Source organism: Acartia tonsa, chromosome 9 (assembly GCF_053477335.1).
Source record: "Acartia tonsa isolate MP-2025a chromosome 9, ASM5347733v1, whole genome shotgun sequence".
In the NCBI taxonomy this organism is placed as follows: domain Eukaryota; kingdom Metazoa; phylum Arthropoda; class Copepoda; order Calanoida; family Acartiidae; genus Acartia; species Acartia tonsa.
In genome coordinates, this window is record NC_137268.1 from 50,292,232 (window position 1) to 50,310,739 (window position 18,508).

Sequence of the window (18,508 nt, forward strand, 5' to 3'; positions counted from 1 at the left end):
GGGGATTTCTTTAGTCAAAAATTAAACACCCATTGCTTGAAATCAAATGAGCAACCTAACAAAATTGTCATAGTTAGTGATTTATTAACAATACCTACTTTAAGTTTCATTTTTAAAAAGTAAAACTCTGTTTAAATTAAATCAAAAAAATAATTTAACACTTAACTTAAAAACCTATCATTTTATTTTTGTAATTTCTAAAGTCTTTTTATAACTGAAATATAATCTATAAATTGAAGTTTGGGTTAGGTTAAATCCCTACTGTAATTTTAAGGCTAAGTTTATGGGGTGTGTCCTCTCCCCTCCCACCCACCCTATCATTATTTTCACTTTGCTACTTATCACTTTAAGCCAAAAAAAAGGTGACTCCCTTGTGATTTTATTGGTATTTTCTTTTCTCGTATTCATTCGAATCCGGTGGATAGGAACCGGTTCTCATCCATACGAAAAAACTATGTCTAGCATCGTATTATATCCAGTTTTCTACGAATATAGAAATGTACAATCATAAGATTAAAACCAGTTTTTTTAGCCGGTGCCTCCGGCACCTCGGGGCTAAAAAAACTAGTTTTAATCTTATAATTGTACATTCTATATCCGCGGAAAGCCGTTTATAATACGATACGAGAAATAACTATTCTAGTATGGCTTCGAATCCGATTAATATCCGCTGGATTAGAACCGATTCTTAGCTATAATGAAAAATCATGTACAGCATTGTTTTACAGACAATTTTCCACGAATACAAAAATAAAAGTCATAAAATTATTACCTGAGTTGCTGAGGCACGGGCTAACAAAACTGGCTTAAATCTTATATTTTTCATTTTAATATGCGCAGAAATCTGTCTATAATACGTTGTGATAAATAAATATTACTTTTTTTATGTCGATTGATATCGTAGAAACAACATTTCTTTCAATGGGTAAAAATTTGGAATAAGACAATGGACGATAGTTTTATATAAAACCCTAACGATTACTAACAAAATTACCCCTTCTTTAGATTATCAGTATTAATTGAAGAAATGGAAATCTAACCAATCAAATTTCAATAAAATACCCAAAGTTTTATGAAACATTGGGTACTAGTATAATTTACACTCTAATGTCCCCAAAATACGATATAACATTTTTTAAAGAAGTTTATATTTTAAAAAATCTAGTCAAAACAAACATTTCTAGCAGTCTAAACAATATCAAAATATATAAACAATAAGAAGTACAGTAAAGCTTAGAGGGATGGAACATGGACTGTAAATTACACTAGTACTCAAAGTTTTTAAAGTTGGATTAAAACTTTGGGTACTTTTATTCAAGCTTGATTGAGTCATTCAAAATATCATTATCCAATATCCCCAATAATGATAAACAAAAATTACCCCTTCTGTTGTTTAAATTTATTAGTTTGAATATGTTAGTAACTAATAATTTGGAATCACAAATCAAAGTTTTATAAAAGTATCCAAAGTTGTAGCAAATAAAAAACATTTGGCGAATGTGAATTTCTGCGGATTTGAATGAACATCATAAAATTTATTAGGTTTCCATTTAAGGCTTTTCAATTTATTGATTCGCGCGTTTTTGGCCGTGGTATATTGTTCAGGGTTTTATTAGTAAAAGTTTATAAATTTTACGGTTTGTTAGCACATTCTTAAAGTAGTAGCGTTTTCTGTCTGAAGCTAAATATCTCGGAAATTGCTGGTCTAAAAGTAAAAAAGGTCATCGGGTAGTTTTAAGCTATTACCTCCCCCGCCATCTCCTTGATGCTAGGGGCACAAAGAATAGCCTAAAACCTTCCCTGAACAATGAACATATATGTACCTTTCATAAAATGGAGCAGTTATTGAGATCTTAACATACAAACCTAAAAACTTACTACTTCAAATGATATAGGACTTCTAAACAAAGTTTTTACAAACAATGAGTTGGTTGTCTGTTTTATAACTTTTAAGTAATTATACTAAATTTTCACCCAATCGATTAATTTCATTTCTTTTTACACCTTTCCTTTATTTATAGGCATCCTATTAAATGTTTCATAGGTTTCATTTCTCAAAAATTAAAAGTTTTTTTATTTTTATTATTCAATACGAACCTAGTAAAGGTGTCTGACTCTGATTATGACGTACAAAAAATTAGCCAATGAGAGGCCAGTATACACTGTAATTGACCAATGGTAAAATTTATAGTGGCCTCTGATTGACAAATTTTTTTTACGTTATAATCAGAGCCAGACACTTTTACTAGGTTCTTTAATACCTATATTTGCGACAACTTTTATTACACAAGAACTTCTAATTTGAAACATTTATAAAACGGCTAACTTTATTGCATCAAGATTTATTTCAGATCTATATCCTATCATATAAAGTAGTAAGCGTTTTTTGTCTGTCCCGAAGGATCTCGCTAACCGCTGAACCGATATTGTTCTCCATTACAGTGAAGCTTCTTATAGGTCCTGGGAAGGTTTTAAACTATTTTTGGAGAGGGTGTCTTCACCCCCCTCCCCGCCAAAATTTTTTTCAACTCTTTTGAAACTCAAATTTAAAATGGGCTGAGATCGACTTTTCCCCCTCCTACCAGTGCCCCTAGAGGCTTCTAGGGGCGTAGCCGCTAGTAGAAAATAAACTAAAATATGGTTGAGCTCGAGTTTAAAACTCATATTGGTTTATATTGTTAAATGTTGGTTAAATTATAAATTAAGTTTCACAATCGTTGACTGCTTAGATAGAAAAGCTTTGGTACGACTAGTTGGGAACCAGTCAATTAGAAGTACCCAAAGTTGTTGAGCACACAAACAAAGTGTGATTATAAAAATTTTGGTACCACTGTAATTCAAAGGCCAATGTCACCTCCCTCCCACTAATCAAACAAAATAACTAATAGTACAAATTAATTTATTATTATGTAATATACTATAAATTGTTATAAAAGATGTTTAAATAAAGGAAATTAAGTATTTACATTTTTTACAATTAATAACATAAGAAACAAGGATGACAACATATATATGAAGCGAAGCTTAAATTATTTGGACTATTTAAGTAAACAAATTCTTATTGACACGGGGAATATTCACAAAAAATAGATGTATATATCAAATGGCAGCTAAGTAAATCCAAAATAAATTCTAGTGTACCTTAAGACGAAAGGACAGGTAAGTTGTCAGAAAGAGAGGGGACAATGGGCTGTTTATTATGCTAGTCCCCAAAGTTTGATAATAACGTTTTCTTATTTGTTGGATAAACAACTTTGGGGACTTTAGTAAATTTTGATTGGTTGATTTATTAAGTTGAATTTCCAGACGTTTAAACAATTAATTGTAATATACTGAAGGGGTACTTTTGTGTATCATCTTAGGGGATGTTCATAGATTTATCGGCCATTGTCTTATCCCTTTAAATTCCTGAGGAAATGCTAATTGACACATTGAATATTCATAAAAATGAGATGCCTATATCAAATAGCAGCTGAGTAAATTCCAAATAAATTATAGTAAAACTTTAGATGAAAGGACAGATGAATTGTATAGTAAATGATTATTAATATGAAGTTTTATGTCAGACGAACGGACAGATCAAAGCAAGTTACAGAGTAGCTTTACTTTAAAAAAAAAAGAGCAAACACAAAACGTATTAACTTTTAAAATTAGTTTCTCCTCAACCTTGAAAATGAACAGGCTGAAAACTTTTAGAATTCTAGGAAAGTCGAAAATACAAATAGGCGAATTTTTTGGTCAAATGGTCAGTGCCTTAAAATTGTAATAACCACGTAATCTTATTCATTAGCTCAAAACTTTTATTGAATTTGATTTGTTGGTTAGAAACTAGCAGTGTCCAACAATTATACAGGGGGGGGGGGGGTAATCTTGTTTATCATCTTTAGGGATGTATATACATGTATCCCCCATCCCATAAGATTCCTAGCTATTCCAGATTATTTTAGGTCTTTTTGAGAAAAAGCTGTTTGACAGAAGGGAGCTTTTAAAAAACATAATTTCATAAATAGGTTTCATGATATAATATTATAATATAGGTTTCTAATACTCTGTAGCTGGCTAACGAACGAACCAATACTGATGTCTATATTAGCAACCTCAATTAAAGACAAGTTTTTCCCTGCCATAATAACTACGAATATTCTACATCCCTTATTTAAATTTCTGACTTGATACAGTATTGGTTGTGTCTGTTTGTTTCTTTCTGTATCAGCTGAATACAGCTACCCAGCTGTTGATGAATAGACCAATAGTGGATGCTACCCAAGATTTGGTAAGCTTTTTTCACAAGGATCTAAAGGGATAAGAAACATCTAATTGGGAGGGGGGGGGGGGTGTGATAACCCTTCTCTAAAACAATTTAGGATTGTCTTAGTTTATGGAAGGGTTAAACCACCCAAAACACTTTGAAATCCCAAATATTTTACAGAATTTGAAGACGTTGTTTATGAGTTTTTAATTTACTCCAATGCATATGAATTTTTATTAATTATTCAAGTAATAAACTAAATGTATTGGAGATGCCTAGTAACTTATTTTTCTCTTAGCAGATGAAAGAACAATTCTCAAATTTCTATTATTTTTATTTTCTTTTTAGGACATTGGGGACCTTGAGTTTCCAACAATTGTGTTATGTCCTCAAGATCAAACTAAGGAGGTATGATAAAAACTTTGGGTACATGAATTCGGGAATTAAAGTTATTGGTGAGAATTTAAGAATATTATGTAATGTAATTTGATTTAGGGAAAAAGTATTTTTGATATCATCAAAGTCTTTGCTGGAATAACCGATAGAGGAAAAATTGCTTGGAGTGATGAAAAATTCAGTGCTATTGTTCCTTACCTGGATTTTTCTGTTCTTTCTAGGAAGGATATTGATAAGGCAGAAAAAAGTAAAATTTTGAGTAGCAGTATAGGATTTAAAGTTAATACAATATACAATTCAGTAGTTACTCAATTCTCATTACTAGCCAAAACTCATTCATTACAGTGACTTTATTTGGGTAACCTGCTATAATTGCCTATAGAAGAATTTCTCTGTAGACAGCCTAGTGGCAATAAAAAGTGTAAAAATAGAAAATATTTCATTAATTAGTCCATTACAAAATATTTCTGGCCCTTATTTGATAACCTTTCAAAAAAGTGTTCAGGCTTCAAAAAAAGAAAAAGAACTTGAAACCATATTCTTACCAGCTATTGGATTTTGTAATATTCTGCAAAAACCAAGTAAGAACACAGTGACGTTAAGATTTGATAACGGAAGAAACAAATCTATGGGCATATACATAACTGATCCTACTTATAAGACCAAGTACAGTATTGACCATGGTTCACATATTGGTTCTGTAATCAATGTAAGTATTACAGCATTTACAGATAAACACAGCAAAAATGGTCAAAAACATTATTTTATTTCCAGAATGTAGAAATTTCATATATTTCTCAGGGATGTATATTCATAAAAAGGATGCGTACCAACTTTACAGTTTCCCCAACGGACAAAAAATAATCAAAACATAAGTCACCTCAGAGACCAAAGAAATTGCATCTACTTTTAAAACATAATTTCAATTATTTGTACCTATTTGAATGAATTAATATAGTAAATATTATTTATTACAGATACCATATGACACTGAATACGGACTAATATATAAAGTCAATGTGGAGCAAGTAAAGCATAATATAGAGGAAGAAAACTCAGATGAATGTGAATACTATCTTGAGAGGAGCTATGCTGATTGTGTTGATGAGGCTCTGTGGAAATATTTCAAATACGACGTTGGATGTGTACCACCTTATCTTTCGGATCAGTAAATATGCATTATTTTCTATATTACTAGCCTCTAGGGGCTTCTCCTATAAGGGATATGAGTAGTCCCCCAACTATAAAGAATTTTTCTAAATTATATTTATAACAACTTAACAGCACACTTTTTAGGAATATGTGTAGTGGAAAGTATACAAACGAGTCTCAATACAAGTTTCTGGAGAAACATATTAAACAGGAAATATTAGATGCATTGTGGGGCTTCAGGTGACCAAATACATTGATTTAATTTTTGTTGTTAGCAAATTGGCTTAAAAATATCTATCAAATGTTCTAAATCCAACACTATTTGTGTCTTATTTTTAAAAAAGACAAAAAACTTTTTAATATTTTTCCAAATTAGATTCAGTTTCTATGAATTAAAACCAGTTTTGGACTATAATGTATCATACCATTTATATAGAAATTGTGTCTCTTTGGGGCAAACAAATTTTTCTTAAAAGTTTCTATTTTCCTATCCACAGAAAACTATCTATAATAACTTTGAGCTAAATAACTATTATAGACAAATCCCAATTGTCAATTCAATGTGCAAGAAATCCTGCCTGGAAACTAAATACTATGTCAACACCCTGGCTTCTTACAGAGCAAAAGTAGCATTAAATACTCAGGTAAACAGAGAAAAATATATAAACACAGCTTCAAGACTGATAAATATCCTGTTGATTAACCATATTGAAAAATTATGGCGTTCTCCTCTTAAAATTTTTTTTTCAGTTTTGAAAATTTAAGCTAGGCAGGCTAGGGGGCAGAGCGCTGTGGCTAGAGTTCATAGTCTTGTTGGGGAAAATTCTAAGAGACTATTAGCATTGTATTATATCCAGCTTTCAATGAATATAAAAATTTACAATCATAAGATTAAAACCAGTTTTTCAGCCCATGCCTTTGGCATCTTGGGGCTGATAATAACTTGTTTGAATCCTATACCCGCGGAAAACTGTTTATAATATGATATGACAAATGACTAGTATTCAATGCAGCAATGAAAATTAGTCTGATATGTAGTTTTCATTGTCAATTAAATTTATTTTTATAGGTAGTTTTGGAAATTCAACCAAAAGTTGTGCGCCATGTTAAGCTGTATGGATATGATATGTTCAAATATGTGATTGATGTCGGTAATGCTTTAACTTTACAAACAGATACCAATTAACACATGTTTTATTTAATTTCGAATCAGATTTTCATGTACTCAAATAAAGTGATACTCCCAGCCGGCTAAAATAGCATTTCCCTCCATGATCCCCTAAAAACCGTCCCTTCCCCTCTTTCTGGATTAACAAACAGACCAATAAATGATATCCATATTATCAACCAAAATTGTTGGCAATTTTTCCCTGGTAATATTTCCCTTTATTCTAAATTCATGAAGGTACCCTAGTGTAAACCTTATAAGTTTGTAATGCCACCTATTTTATTTATTTAGGAAGCAGTCTTGGGCTATGGATTGGGTTATCTGTCCTAAGCATTTATGACATTTTGGCTCAATTTGGAACCATCATTTGCAACTGTAGAAAATCATATTTTAAGTAATTTTTTAGAAAACAAGGATGACAACATCCATAAGTAGCGAAGCATAAACAATTAAATAAGAATTTAGATATTAGTTGACAAAAGCATGCATATTAGGAAAAAATCACGAAACCTTTTCAACATTTGTTAATTTCTTAATATTTATTTATATTTCAGTACTATGACTAACAGACTGACGGTCAAAGTAAATTACATACTGGATGCTCAGAACAACGGGAAATTTAATTTTGATATTTTTAACTACAAAAATTTAAAAAAAAAAACGGACCATAAACACCAAAGATATGGAGAAAAATGTGAAAAATAAAAAAATAGCCAAAAACCTGCGAAAGGCAGTCTGACCGCCATTAATGTGTTCTTGGACGAAAGGAAATTTAATTTTGATATCTATAACTGAAAAACTTTGGAAATTGGGCCATAAACACCAAAGGTATGGAGAAAAATGTGAAAAATAAAAAATAGCCTAAAACCTGCTTAAAGGCAGTCTGACCGTCATAGTTGTTTTCTTGAAACAACAGGAAATTTAATTTTGATTCTATAACTGAAAAAATTTTGGAAATCGGACCATAAACACCAAAGATATGGAGAAAAATGTGAAAAATACAAAAATAGCCTAAAACCTGCTAAAAAGCGGTCCTATCGACATTGATGTTTTATAGTTAATTGTGCTCCTTGATAATGGGAATGTTGTCAAAAAAATTTAGCCTTTTATCTTTTACAGGAGCCGAGAAAATCACGTTTCCCCCAAACTAAGACGGACAGACGGACATACGGACAGACGGACATTTCAAATTATAGAGTAGCTTCGCTACTAAAAAGGTAGCAGCTAATAAAATTTGACGTCATACAATACAAATTACCAATGACAGGCCATTATACATTTATTTTGACCAATTATGAAATGTATATTGGCCTATCATCGATTATTTGTATTGCCTGACGTCATTTTTTATTAAGCTGCTTCAAAAAAAAATTTATTGTTTAAAAAATTACATTTCAATAAAAGGAAATATATGCATATATATACAGAAAATGTCTTTTTTCGCCAGACTATCTTTATGTTATACTTTTTTAATTACTTAAATCCTATAACAAACATTCAATTTTGACAGACATACCCATGGTTATAGAGAATCTGTGCTTATAATATCATAAAATTAATTACATTAATTGATTACCAAACATGTATTAACCATTGTACATTTGTTAAAATTTTTTCAAGGTTTTTTCAATGCAATACATATTTGCTTAAGATTTATAAATGACTTTTTTGCTATTTGTTTTTTACATTCCCCATTTTTTTCCTTTCATATAAATCTATCAATTTGGTAAATATTAAGTTGTATTACGAAGCAGGCGTAGGACAATTGGTGATACATTTTCTGGATACCAAAGGTTTAAAACTAATAAGACAATTCTAACATTAATACTTTTATTTCTAAAAGGTGGTAGGGGCATAAAGGGAGGAGTAGGTTGCGCTAAAAATCCGTAAAGGTTGTGAGTTTTAAGTTAAATACAGAAGTAGATCGAAAAAAAATTGTATAGGGTTCTTTTCAATAAAAAATACACATATTTAGTGAATAATATCGTTCTACTACTATTTCTAAGCCTTACAACTTACACCTCTAGGGGTTTTTAGCGCAACCTACTCCTCCTTTTATCAAAACCATTATTTAAATTTTTTGAATGAAATTTTGTCATGGGCTAATTTATGTTGTAAATGAGTGAAGGGAGGGGGGCGGTGACACAACTCCTTCATAAAACTTGCAACCGCCAACAAAAGTTTTTACCAATTAGGCTACTATGAAAAAAAAACCTGAACCTTTTTAGAGTTATGCTCATATACTTAAATATATACTTAAAAATCTGTAGTAAGTTTAAATCTTATTGGACACTTCTAACATTAATGTCTTTAATTTAAGGGGCAGTAGGTTGGTCTATCATTAATAAAAAGTATCTCTGTGTGTGTCTCTGTCTGTACTGAAGGATCTTGCTAACCGCTGAACCGACATGGTTCTCCTTTACAATGTAGCTTCTCACAGGTCCTGGAAATGTTTTAGGGGAGGGTACTACCACCCTCCCAAGAGAAATCGGCCCCAGAAAAGAAATACCAAAAAATAAATTGAAAGCCACCGTCCCCCCCTTCCTACTGAAGGTTTCATAAAAATCAATTTAACTTTTTTAGACTCAATATGCTTAAAGATAAGATATCTTTTTTAGACTTCTAAATACCCCTTTTCTCTTTAGAATTTGCAATTTTTAAAATGGTTTTACCGCTAAGATTATGCTTTTTCAATTATTTTTAAGTAAAAAGAGATAAAAGAAAAAAAAATAAGGGATCTTAAGGGATTAGACAATGGAAGATAAATTGATGTACATCCCCATATTTATACAAGGTTCTTAAGGGATAAGACATTAGAGGGTGAATTTGTGTACACCCCCAAATATGATGAACAATATTAACACTTTTATTAAACTTATTGGTGGAAAAGTTTGAAATCTGCTTGTTTTTAAGATTTAATATGAGTCACCAAAGATTTTAAGCCAACGAATGAAAAAAACGTGTTTATAAAATATTGAAGTTATAAAAGATTAAGATGATATTTGGAAAGCAAGAAAGAATGCGCTAAGGGGGGGGGATAGATAGATAAAGAAACAGAGAGAAGAGGATATATAGATAAAGACAGAAAGAGAGAGAGAGAAAGTAATAGAAAAAGAACAAGAGAGAGAGAAAAAGAGAGAGAGAGAGCGAAAGAGATAGAAAGGGGGGAAGAGAGAGAGAGAAAGCGAGAGATGAAGAGAAAGAGATTTTTTATTAATGGATCAAAATTGATAGGTAGGGCACCTATTCATTATTAATAGACATATAGATAGATAGATAGACTAATAGGTATAGATAGATAGATAGATATAAAAACATGCACTAATCTATAATTAATTGCACTATTAATTAGAACCATCCTTTAATAGATAGATAGATAATAAGATTGATTAATTTGACCAATTATGAAAAGATAGATAGACAGTTAGAAAGATAGATAGCTAGCTAAAAAGATAGATAGATAGATATCGTATTACGTTTTTATGATAAATTGGACCTATAATTAAAAGGATAAATAGACAGTTAGATAGATAGCTAACTAAGAATATAGATAGATAGATATCCTATTACTTTGCTATGATAAATTGGACCTATAATTAAAAGATAGATAGCCAGTTAGGTAGATAGATAGATATCCTATTACTTTGCTATGATAAATTGGACCTATAATTAAAAGATAGATAGACAGTTAGATAGATAGATAGCTAACTAAGAAGATAGATAGATAGATAGATATCCTATTACTCTGCTATGATAAATTTGGCCTATAATTAAAAGATAGACAGTTAGATAGATAGATAGCTAGCTAAGTAGATAGATAGATAGATATCCTAATACTCTGCTATGATGCATTGGACCTATAATTAAAAGATAGATAGACAGTTAGATAGATAGATAGCTAACTAAGAAGATAGATAGATAGATATCCTATTACTCCGCTATGATAAATTGGACCTATAATTAAAAGTCCGACCACGCGTCCCTAAGAACCAAGATATAGGCAGTGGGCTGGATTTTTAAACATTGGTTGATAATTTTGTCATGCATGTTTTTTTAAATAGAGGGGAGAGAGAAAGAGCAAGAGTGAGAGAGCGAGAGCGAGAGAGAGAAGAGAGAGAGAGAGAGAGAGAGAGAGAGAGAGAGAGAGAGAGAGAGAGAGAGAGAAAGAGGGAGAAAAAAATAAGAAAGAGAGAAAGAAAAAAGAGAGAGAGAGAAATTGAGATAGATAGATGGATAGAGAGAGAGAGAGAGAGAAAAAGAAAGAAAGACAGTAAGTGACAGAAAGAGAGAGAGAAAGAGAGAGAGAGAGAGAGAGAGAGAGAGAGAGAGAAAGAGAGAGAGGGAGAGAGAGAAAGAGAGAGACAGAGAGACAGAAAGACAGACAGAGAGAGAGACAGAGAGAGAGAGAGACAGAGAGAGACAGAAAGACAGACAGAGAGAGAGAGAGAGAGAGAAAAAGAGATATATAATAAGACAGAGATAAATAGAGAGAAAGAAAGAGAGAGAGATAAAAAATTTTCACAAAAAAATAGCTTAATTAAAACATGCTGCTAAAATATTGTATATGGTCCAAAAAATTAATTCGCTATTTTCTAATGTAAAAGTTTCCATAATTAATGAATACAAATTTTCTCTTCTACAAAAATATATAAAATTATAATAAATTAAATAAGCAATTAAAAATCATCCTAGAAAATTGCAAAAATATTTATAATTATGTTAATTTTCATAGTTATTTATCCGTTTTCCGCGGATATTAATATGAAAGCTTAGAGCTTACAAGACTAGTTTTAATTTTATGATTATATTCATGGAAAATTGTCTGTAATACGATGCTTTACAAGATTTTTCAGTGTGGCTGAGAACCGATTCTAATCCAGTAGATATTCATCGGTTTTGAAAACTTACTTTAAAAGATTTTCTAAATTTTTAAACCAAACTTAAGGTATAAGACAATGAACTTTAAATTAATGTTTAGATCCAATGAGGTATGAGGATAAACAAAATTACCCTTCTTAAGATTAAACATATTATCAATGAAATCAAGTTTATTATTTTTATTTTCATTTCCGCGGAAAGCCGTCTATGATATGATGCGAAAAATTTTTTTATGTTTAAAATAAATGTCCTACCTGTTAGGATAAAGTTTATCGTTGACCAACGTTTTGCCGCCTTTATACACTAGCCCCGATGCGGCTGAACTGCCGCCGTACCGCAAACTCGTCTCGCCGCTACCGCCGCCATTTCTCATCTCCCCGCTGCTATTTGATGTAGAGCTTCTTGAGTGGTGGCTCCCACCGTTCGATTCATGCTTACTACTGCCGCCCGCTAACAGCTTTGTATTAGTCCGAACCGCCAATTTTGACGGTGAATTTGTCATGTGGGGGCGGGGTATACCCCCGCCGCCGTTTGTCGCCGCCAATCCCGACGAACTTTCGCGCCGTTCACCACCGCCGGTCGAACGGTCACGGCTCGAACGCGATTCCGTAGGGTTTTTCATTTTCACTATATTTTTCTTCTTTTGGTTAAAAATGGTTACTTTTTATTTCAAACCTTTTTTTAAATCACTAATTTTTTTTAATTCACATTATTTAATATTTTTGTATAACTTTTTAGATTTCTTTTTCTTATGGTTTCACATTATAACCTGAAATAGAGAAAACAGAATTAGTTTTTATGATATTAAAATAATAAATGTATAAGTATAGATGTATAACCCAGACAACTAAATAGTTCCAGTGGTGGGCGCCTTTTTCGTCTGATAGTAAATTGCTTTCCCTTTTTGTAGCGACATGGCTGTGTTAATAATTCTGACGCTATTGGCTAATATTCAAATATCCAATTGAAAATCGGCACAGAGTCCCCCCAACCCATGAACCTAATGTTATAACCACTACCCGGTCCCCTCTATTCTTTTACTTTAACATTAAAAGCTTCCCTAAAAATACAAATTAATCACATTGATTAAAAACTACCTAAATTTTTCGTTTAAAAGTTATGGGTTCGATTCTTGACACAACTGAAAATATGAATATTCTGCATTAACAATAAGAGTAGAGGGATAGAAGGCCTATGCTCATTTTAGAAAAAGGTCTTATAATAAAAGAGTTGGTTGTCTGCAATTGTAAGGATGTTATTGCCTTTGGACCTACATACATTTTTAAACTAAACAAAAAAAATTAAAAATCAATTTTCGCTGTTTCATGAGGACATGATAAATTGTAATCTCGCTTCTCTCTAGTAAGAATTTCCAGGGATCTAAAGGGATAAGACAATGGAGGATAAATTGATGTACATCCCCCCAATGATGATACACAAAATTATCCCATCTGTAGATTACAATCATTGGTTGAAAAAGTTTTGGCGCTTACTTAATAAAGTTGTCAACTCAACAAATAAGAAAACGTTAATATAAAACTTTGGGGACTAGTGTAATAAACAGCCCATTGTCCCCTCCCTCCCTCCCTGAATAATTTCTCAATGGCTAGTATAAAGCGCCCCTTTATGTTTAAACAAAGATGTTTATAAAATAATGATAATATTAGAATTTAGCAATTATAATTTTTTAGAAGAACATGTAATATATAATTGCGTATGCATTATACGTTTTTCTGTATGCTTTGTACGTTTTTATGTACGTTAATATTATTATTCAAAATAAAACTTTATACTAAAAAGCTTTAATTTATATTTTACAAATAAATCTATTAATATCATCATTATTTCAGGTGGATTTGAACCAGTTCTTAGCCATAACGAAAAATCATGTTCAGTATTGTATTACATAAAAATCATAAATCAATACTAGTTTTAACAAAACTGGTTTTAATTTTTGTAATTGAATTTTATTTTAATATTCTCGGAAAGCTGGCTGTAATAACTATTCTTTTTTTTCCAATGGAAACCTTTTTTGCAGTAAAATAATTCAATTTAGCTTTTTGAAATGTGGTAGTTTTATAAGAAAACTAAGTTAATATTTCTAGTTGGCCTTGAGAGTATATAATGGCACTTATGCCCATATACAAGGTGTTCCAACTTTCCAACCAATAATACTAATAATCTTGAGAGTATATAATTGCACTTATGCCCATATACAAGGTGTTCTAACTTTCCAACCAATAATAATAATAATAATCTTGAGAGTATATAATGGCACTCATGCCCATATACAAGGTGTTCTAACTTTCCAACCAATAATAATAATAATCTTGAGAGTATATAATGGCACTTATGCCCATATACACGGTGTTCTAACTTTCCAACAAATAATTCACTAATCCCTAGCTGTAAGGGACAAAACAATTTTTTTTTCTCCAAATACTACTCCCTCCCCCCGTTTATCTCTTACCCAATGATAAATTGAAATTTAATTGAATACATAGAAATTCTATACTAGCCATGTGTCAATGTAATAATACAATGATAGATTGATAAATTCATAGTTTAATGGATAGATGGATAGATTCTTATTTTAAGAATAGATAGATAGATAGTTAAATAGTTTGATAGATAGATGAGATAGATTCATAGTTTATTAGATAGATGGATAGATTCATAGTTTAATAGATAGATGGATAGATTCAAAGTTTGATAGATAGATGGATAGATTTATAGTTTAATTGATAGATGGATAGATTCATAGTTAGATGGATAAATAAGTAGATTCATAATTTAATAGATAGATTCATAGTTTAATAAATAGATGGATAGATTTATAGTTTAATAGATAGATGGATAAATTTATAGTTTGATAGATAGATGGATAGACTTATAATTAATAGATAGATGGATAGATTCATAGTTTAATAGATAGATGTATAGATCATAGTTTAATAGATAGATGGATAGATTCATAGTTTAATAGATAGATTGATACATCCATAAATTAATAGATAGATGAATAGATTCATAGTTTAATAATTAGATGGATAAATTTATAGTTTGATAGATAGATGTATTGATTTATAGTTTAATAGATAGGTGGATAGATTCTTAGTTTAATAGTTAGATAGATAGATATATGTAGAATGTAGATAGATATATAGACAAAGGTCTAAGCATCCAATGATATATTACAATATAATTGAAAGTATAGAAATTCTTAAGTATATATCAACTAACAACAATCTCCCCCCCCCCCCCCTCAATTATAAATGACTCCAACCCCCATTTTGACTTGATTTACGCCTATGTGCGTATATACGTAATGCAGGGGTTTTAAGGGATAAGACAATGAATGATAAATTGATATACATCCCCAATGATGATAAACAAAATTACAAAAATTTCATACCAACCAAACAAAAATTACCCAAACTTGGATAAGAAAACGTGTTATAAAACTTTGGGTACTAGTGTAATTTCCAGTCCAATGTCCCCCCCCCCCTCTCTGGTACCTATATTGTATATAAGTAATGCGTGTTTCTGCTAATGATGCCCTTATTAAGAATTTATCTTTCTATTATGATGGTCTATTCACAGAGAGAGAGAGAGAGAGAGAGAGAGGAGGGAGGGGACAATGGGCAGTTTATTATACTAGTCCTCAAAGTTTTATTATAACGTTTTCTTATTCGTTGGCTTAACAACTTTGGGGACTTTTTTGACTGAATTTTTATTAGTTGGTTCATTAAATGTTCAAACGTTTCAACCAATAGTTTTAATCTACAGAAGGGGTTATTTTAAGTTTCATCATTGGGGATATACATCAATTTATCGGCCATTGTATTATCCCTTTAGATCCCTGGGTCTATGGCCATCCAAACATTTGTATAGTTGATTTACAGAACTTTAACTGGATTATACTTTATTGGTCTTTTTCACCCAAAAAACCTTTTTATTGCTAGAATTAAACTCATAATGTATAAACTTTTCAACCATTAATTTAAACCTACATAAGAAGTAATTTTGTTTATCATAATTGGGAGGTATACATCAATTCAACGGCCATTGTCTTATCCCTTGAAATGGAACAAACGAAAGAAAAATCATTAAAAAGATTTGAAGAAAAAAGTTCCAAGTCACTTTTTCTTTCGTATGAATAAAGTCTTAATGGTCAAATAGCCTTAAATTTACTAGTCGCAAGATTTTGTGTTTGGGCTAAAAATATTTATTTTAAGGACACTTATGGCTTTAAGTAGCGAAGCACAAACAAGTTCTTTTTATAAAATAATTGCGCATTTAGTTCAAGAAAAAAATCTAGGAATTTTTAACCCATTGAAGAGTAACAGCGGTGTGTGAAATCTGCCTGTTTTTATGAAGTTTAGAATTCAGGGTTCCTCCCTTTAGATGGATAGGTAGATATATTTTAAGGATATATTGTGAAAGATGTTTTGAAATAGGTAGATAAATAGATAGATCGATGGGTATTTAAATAGATAGATGAATAGACATATTAATAAATACATAGATATTTAAGTATGTATATACATAGATAGATAAATTGACATTTAGGTGATAGATAGATAGACAGATAGACAAAAAGTAGATTGATAAATGCATGTATAGATATAAAGCTAGATAGATAGAGATGGACTGATAAATAGATAGACATTGGGATAGATAAATAGATAGAAAGATTGATGAATGGATAATAAGTTTTGGGTGCCACCCTTTCTTTTGGTCATTTCATTGTTTAATTGAAAATTTGATGGCCATTACCCGGCGGTTTCTCATTGTTTGATGTTACAATAAAACCGTCAAAAAACTGGATTTTATCAAAATTAACAACAAATGAGCATTTTTTCTTGGAGATCTTTACGGATAAGACAATGGACGATAAATTTATGTTCTTTTTGATTATGATGAAAATAATTACCCCTTCTGTTGATTAAAAGTTTGAAATGTTTCGACAATCATAATATGATAAAGTACCTAAAAGTTTTGAGCCAACTAATAATAAATCTACTCCCAAAAGACTTACAAAAGTGGTTTCAGAGATCTTAATAGACAGTCACACACAAACACACATCTTGTCACTTTCTTGTAATATAATTGCAATATCATTTGAATACTTATTCATGTTGATTTTCTTCATTTAATATTATAGACGCATTAGAAAAGAACCCTCATAAATATATTCATTAATAAGACAAAGTGTCTTCTTTTAGTTTGATTTGGAAAACCTTTGATGTCTACACTTTTCCGCCAATATTTTCAATATACAGGTGGGGGTGACTTTGTTTATAGTATTTTAGGGTTTTCATCAATTTATCGTCCATTGTCTAATCCCTTAAAATTCCTGGCTTCGCTTGTTATAAATTTACCTTTTTTTATCAAAAATTTGAAAAATGCTATTGCAGTATTGCTTTAAAACCGATTAATATACATTGGATTAAAACCGGATCTTAGCCATACTGGAAAATTATATAAAGCATCGTATTATAAACAGCTTTCCGCGGATGTAAAAATGTACAATCATAAGATTAAAACCAGTTTATTTAGACCGTGCCTTCAGCATCTCAAGGCTATAAGAACTGGTTTTAATCTTATTATTGTACATGTTTATATCCGCGGAAAGCTGTTTATAACACGATGCGATAAAAAAACTATTCTAGTATTTATACCTCAATTATTTTAAAGCTATAAAAGGTGGAGCCCAAAGTAAAGGCTAAGTTGAATTATATTCAAATCAATTTTATTATTAATTATAGATAGAGGGATAGATAGATAGCTGGATAGATAGTTAGATAGATGGGTAGATACATATAAGAATAGCTAACAAAACTAGTTTTCATTTTATGATTTTTATTTTGTTTATAGTTAAAAAGTGTCTCTAATACGATGCTTTATATGATTTTCCAGAATGTCTAAGAATCGGTTTTAATTCCAGCGGATATTAATCAGTTCCGAAGCCACACTGGAAATATATATGGATATGTACATAACTTTTAAATAATTTATCTAGATTTCTTATCTTTTTAATTTCTAACTCTTTAGACAAATTTTAATAAATTATTGATTGAATATAAAAATTAAATTGGATTTTAAAACTTCATTTGAAATAACGACAGGCAATAAATATATGTAAATATAAATAAAAACTGGTATTATTTTTGATACTATGCTAAACATGATTTTTTAGATGAGAACTGGTTCTAATCCTGCGTATATTATTCGGTTTCGAAGTCAAACTTGAAATATAAATACAGTTAGGTTGTAGATAGATAGATAACTGTCGGCCTATGTGACGTTTTCTTTAGGATAGTTATCAGCAAGGCTCGGCAGCCGCGACTAAGCCGCAAACTCTTGATAGGTTATTTAAGGTTAGGTAAATAGTAATGATTGCCCCGTAGGGTTAGGAAATTGTTCCGGTAGAGTTAAAGCCCCCCGCAAAGGCTAGAAATAAGAGAAAAAAAAAACATGTAAAAACATGACAAAACTCACTATTTTGTTTCTTTTCCTGATCCAATTTTTAAAATTGTAAAAGGGATGTGTTTCCTGAGGCTTACAGGCGGCGGACGATGGGCAGCTGCCGAGCCCTGGACTTATCAGTGGTTTGAAAAAGTCGTTGGTGACATTTTAAAGTCATTTTCTTGGGGGATACA

At 31.0% G+C, this 18,508-nt stretch overlaps 1 protein-coding gene and 1 long non-coding RNA gene across 2 annotated transcripts in view; one reads left to right on the top strand and one right to left on the bottom strand.

The window, feature by feature from the left end:
* Positions 1-18,508, bottom strand: part of LOC145327607 (uncharacterized) — a 48,610-nt gene that overhangs the window by 7,934 nt on the left and 22,168 nt on the right. Inside the window, exon 2 of the mRNA XM_080171146.1 lies at positions 12,098-12,612. Within this exon, the coding sequence (XP_080027272.1) occupies positions 12,098-12,465 (368 nt within the window). The 5' untranslated portion in view covers positions 12,466-12,612. The remainder of the gene's footprint in view (positions 1-12,097; positions 12,613-18,508) is intronic.
* Positions 6,340-7,654, top strand: LOC145327949 (uncharacterized). The gene is made up of 3 exons (XR_013882282.1): positions 6,340-6,441; positions 6,867-6,948; positions 7,257-7,654. It is a non-coding gene; the product is annotated as an uncharacterized LOC145327949 (long non-coding RNA).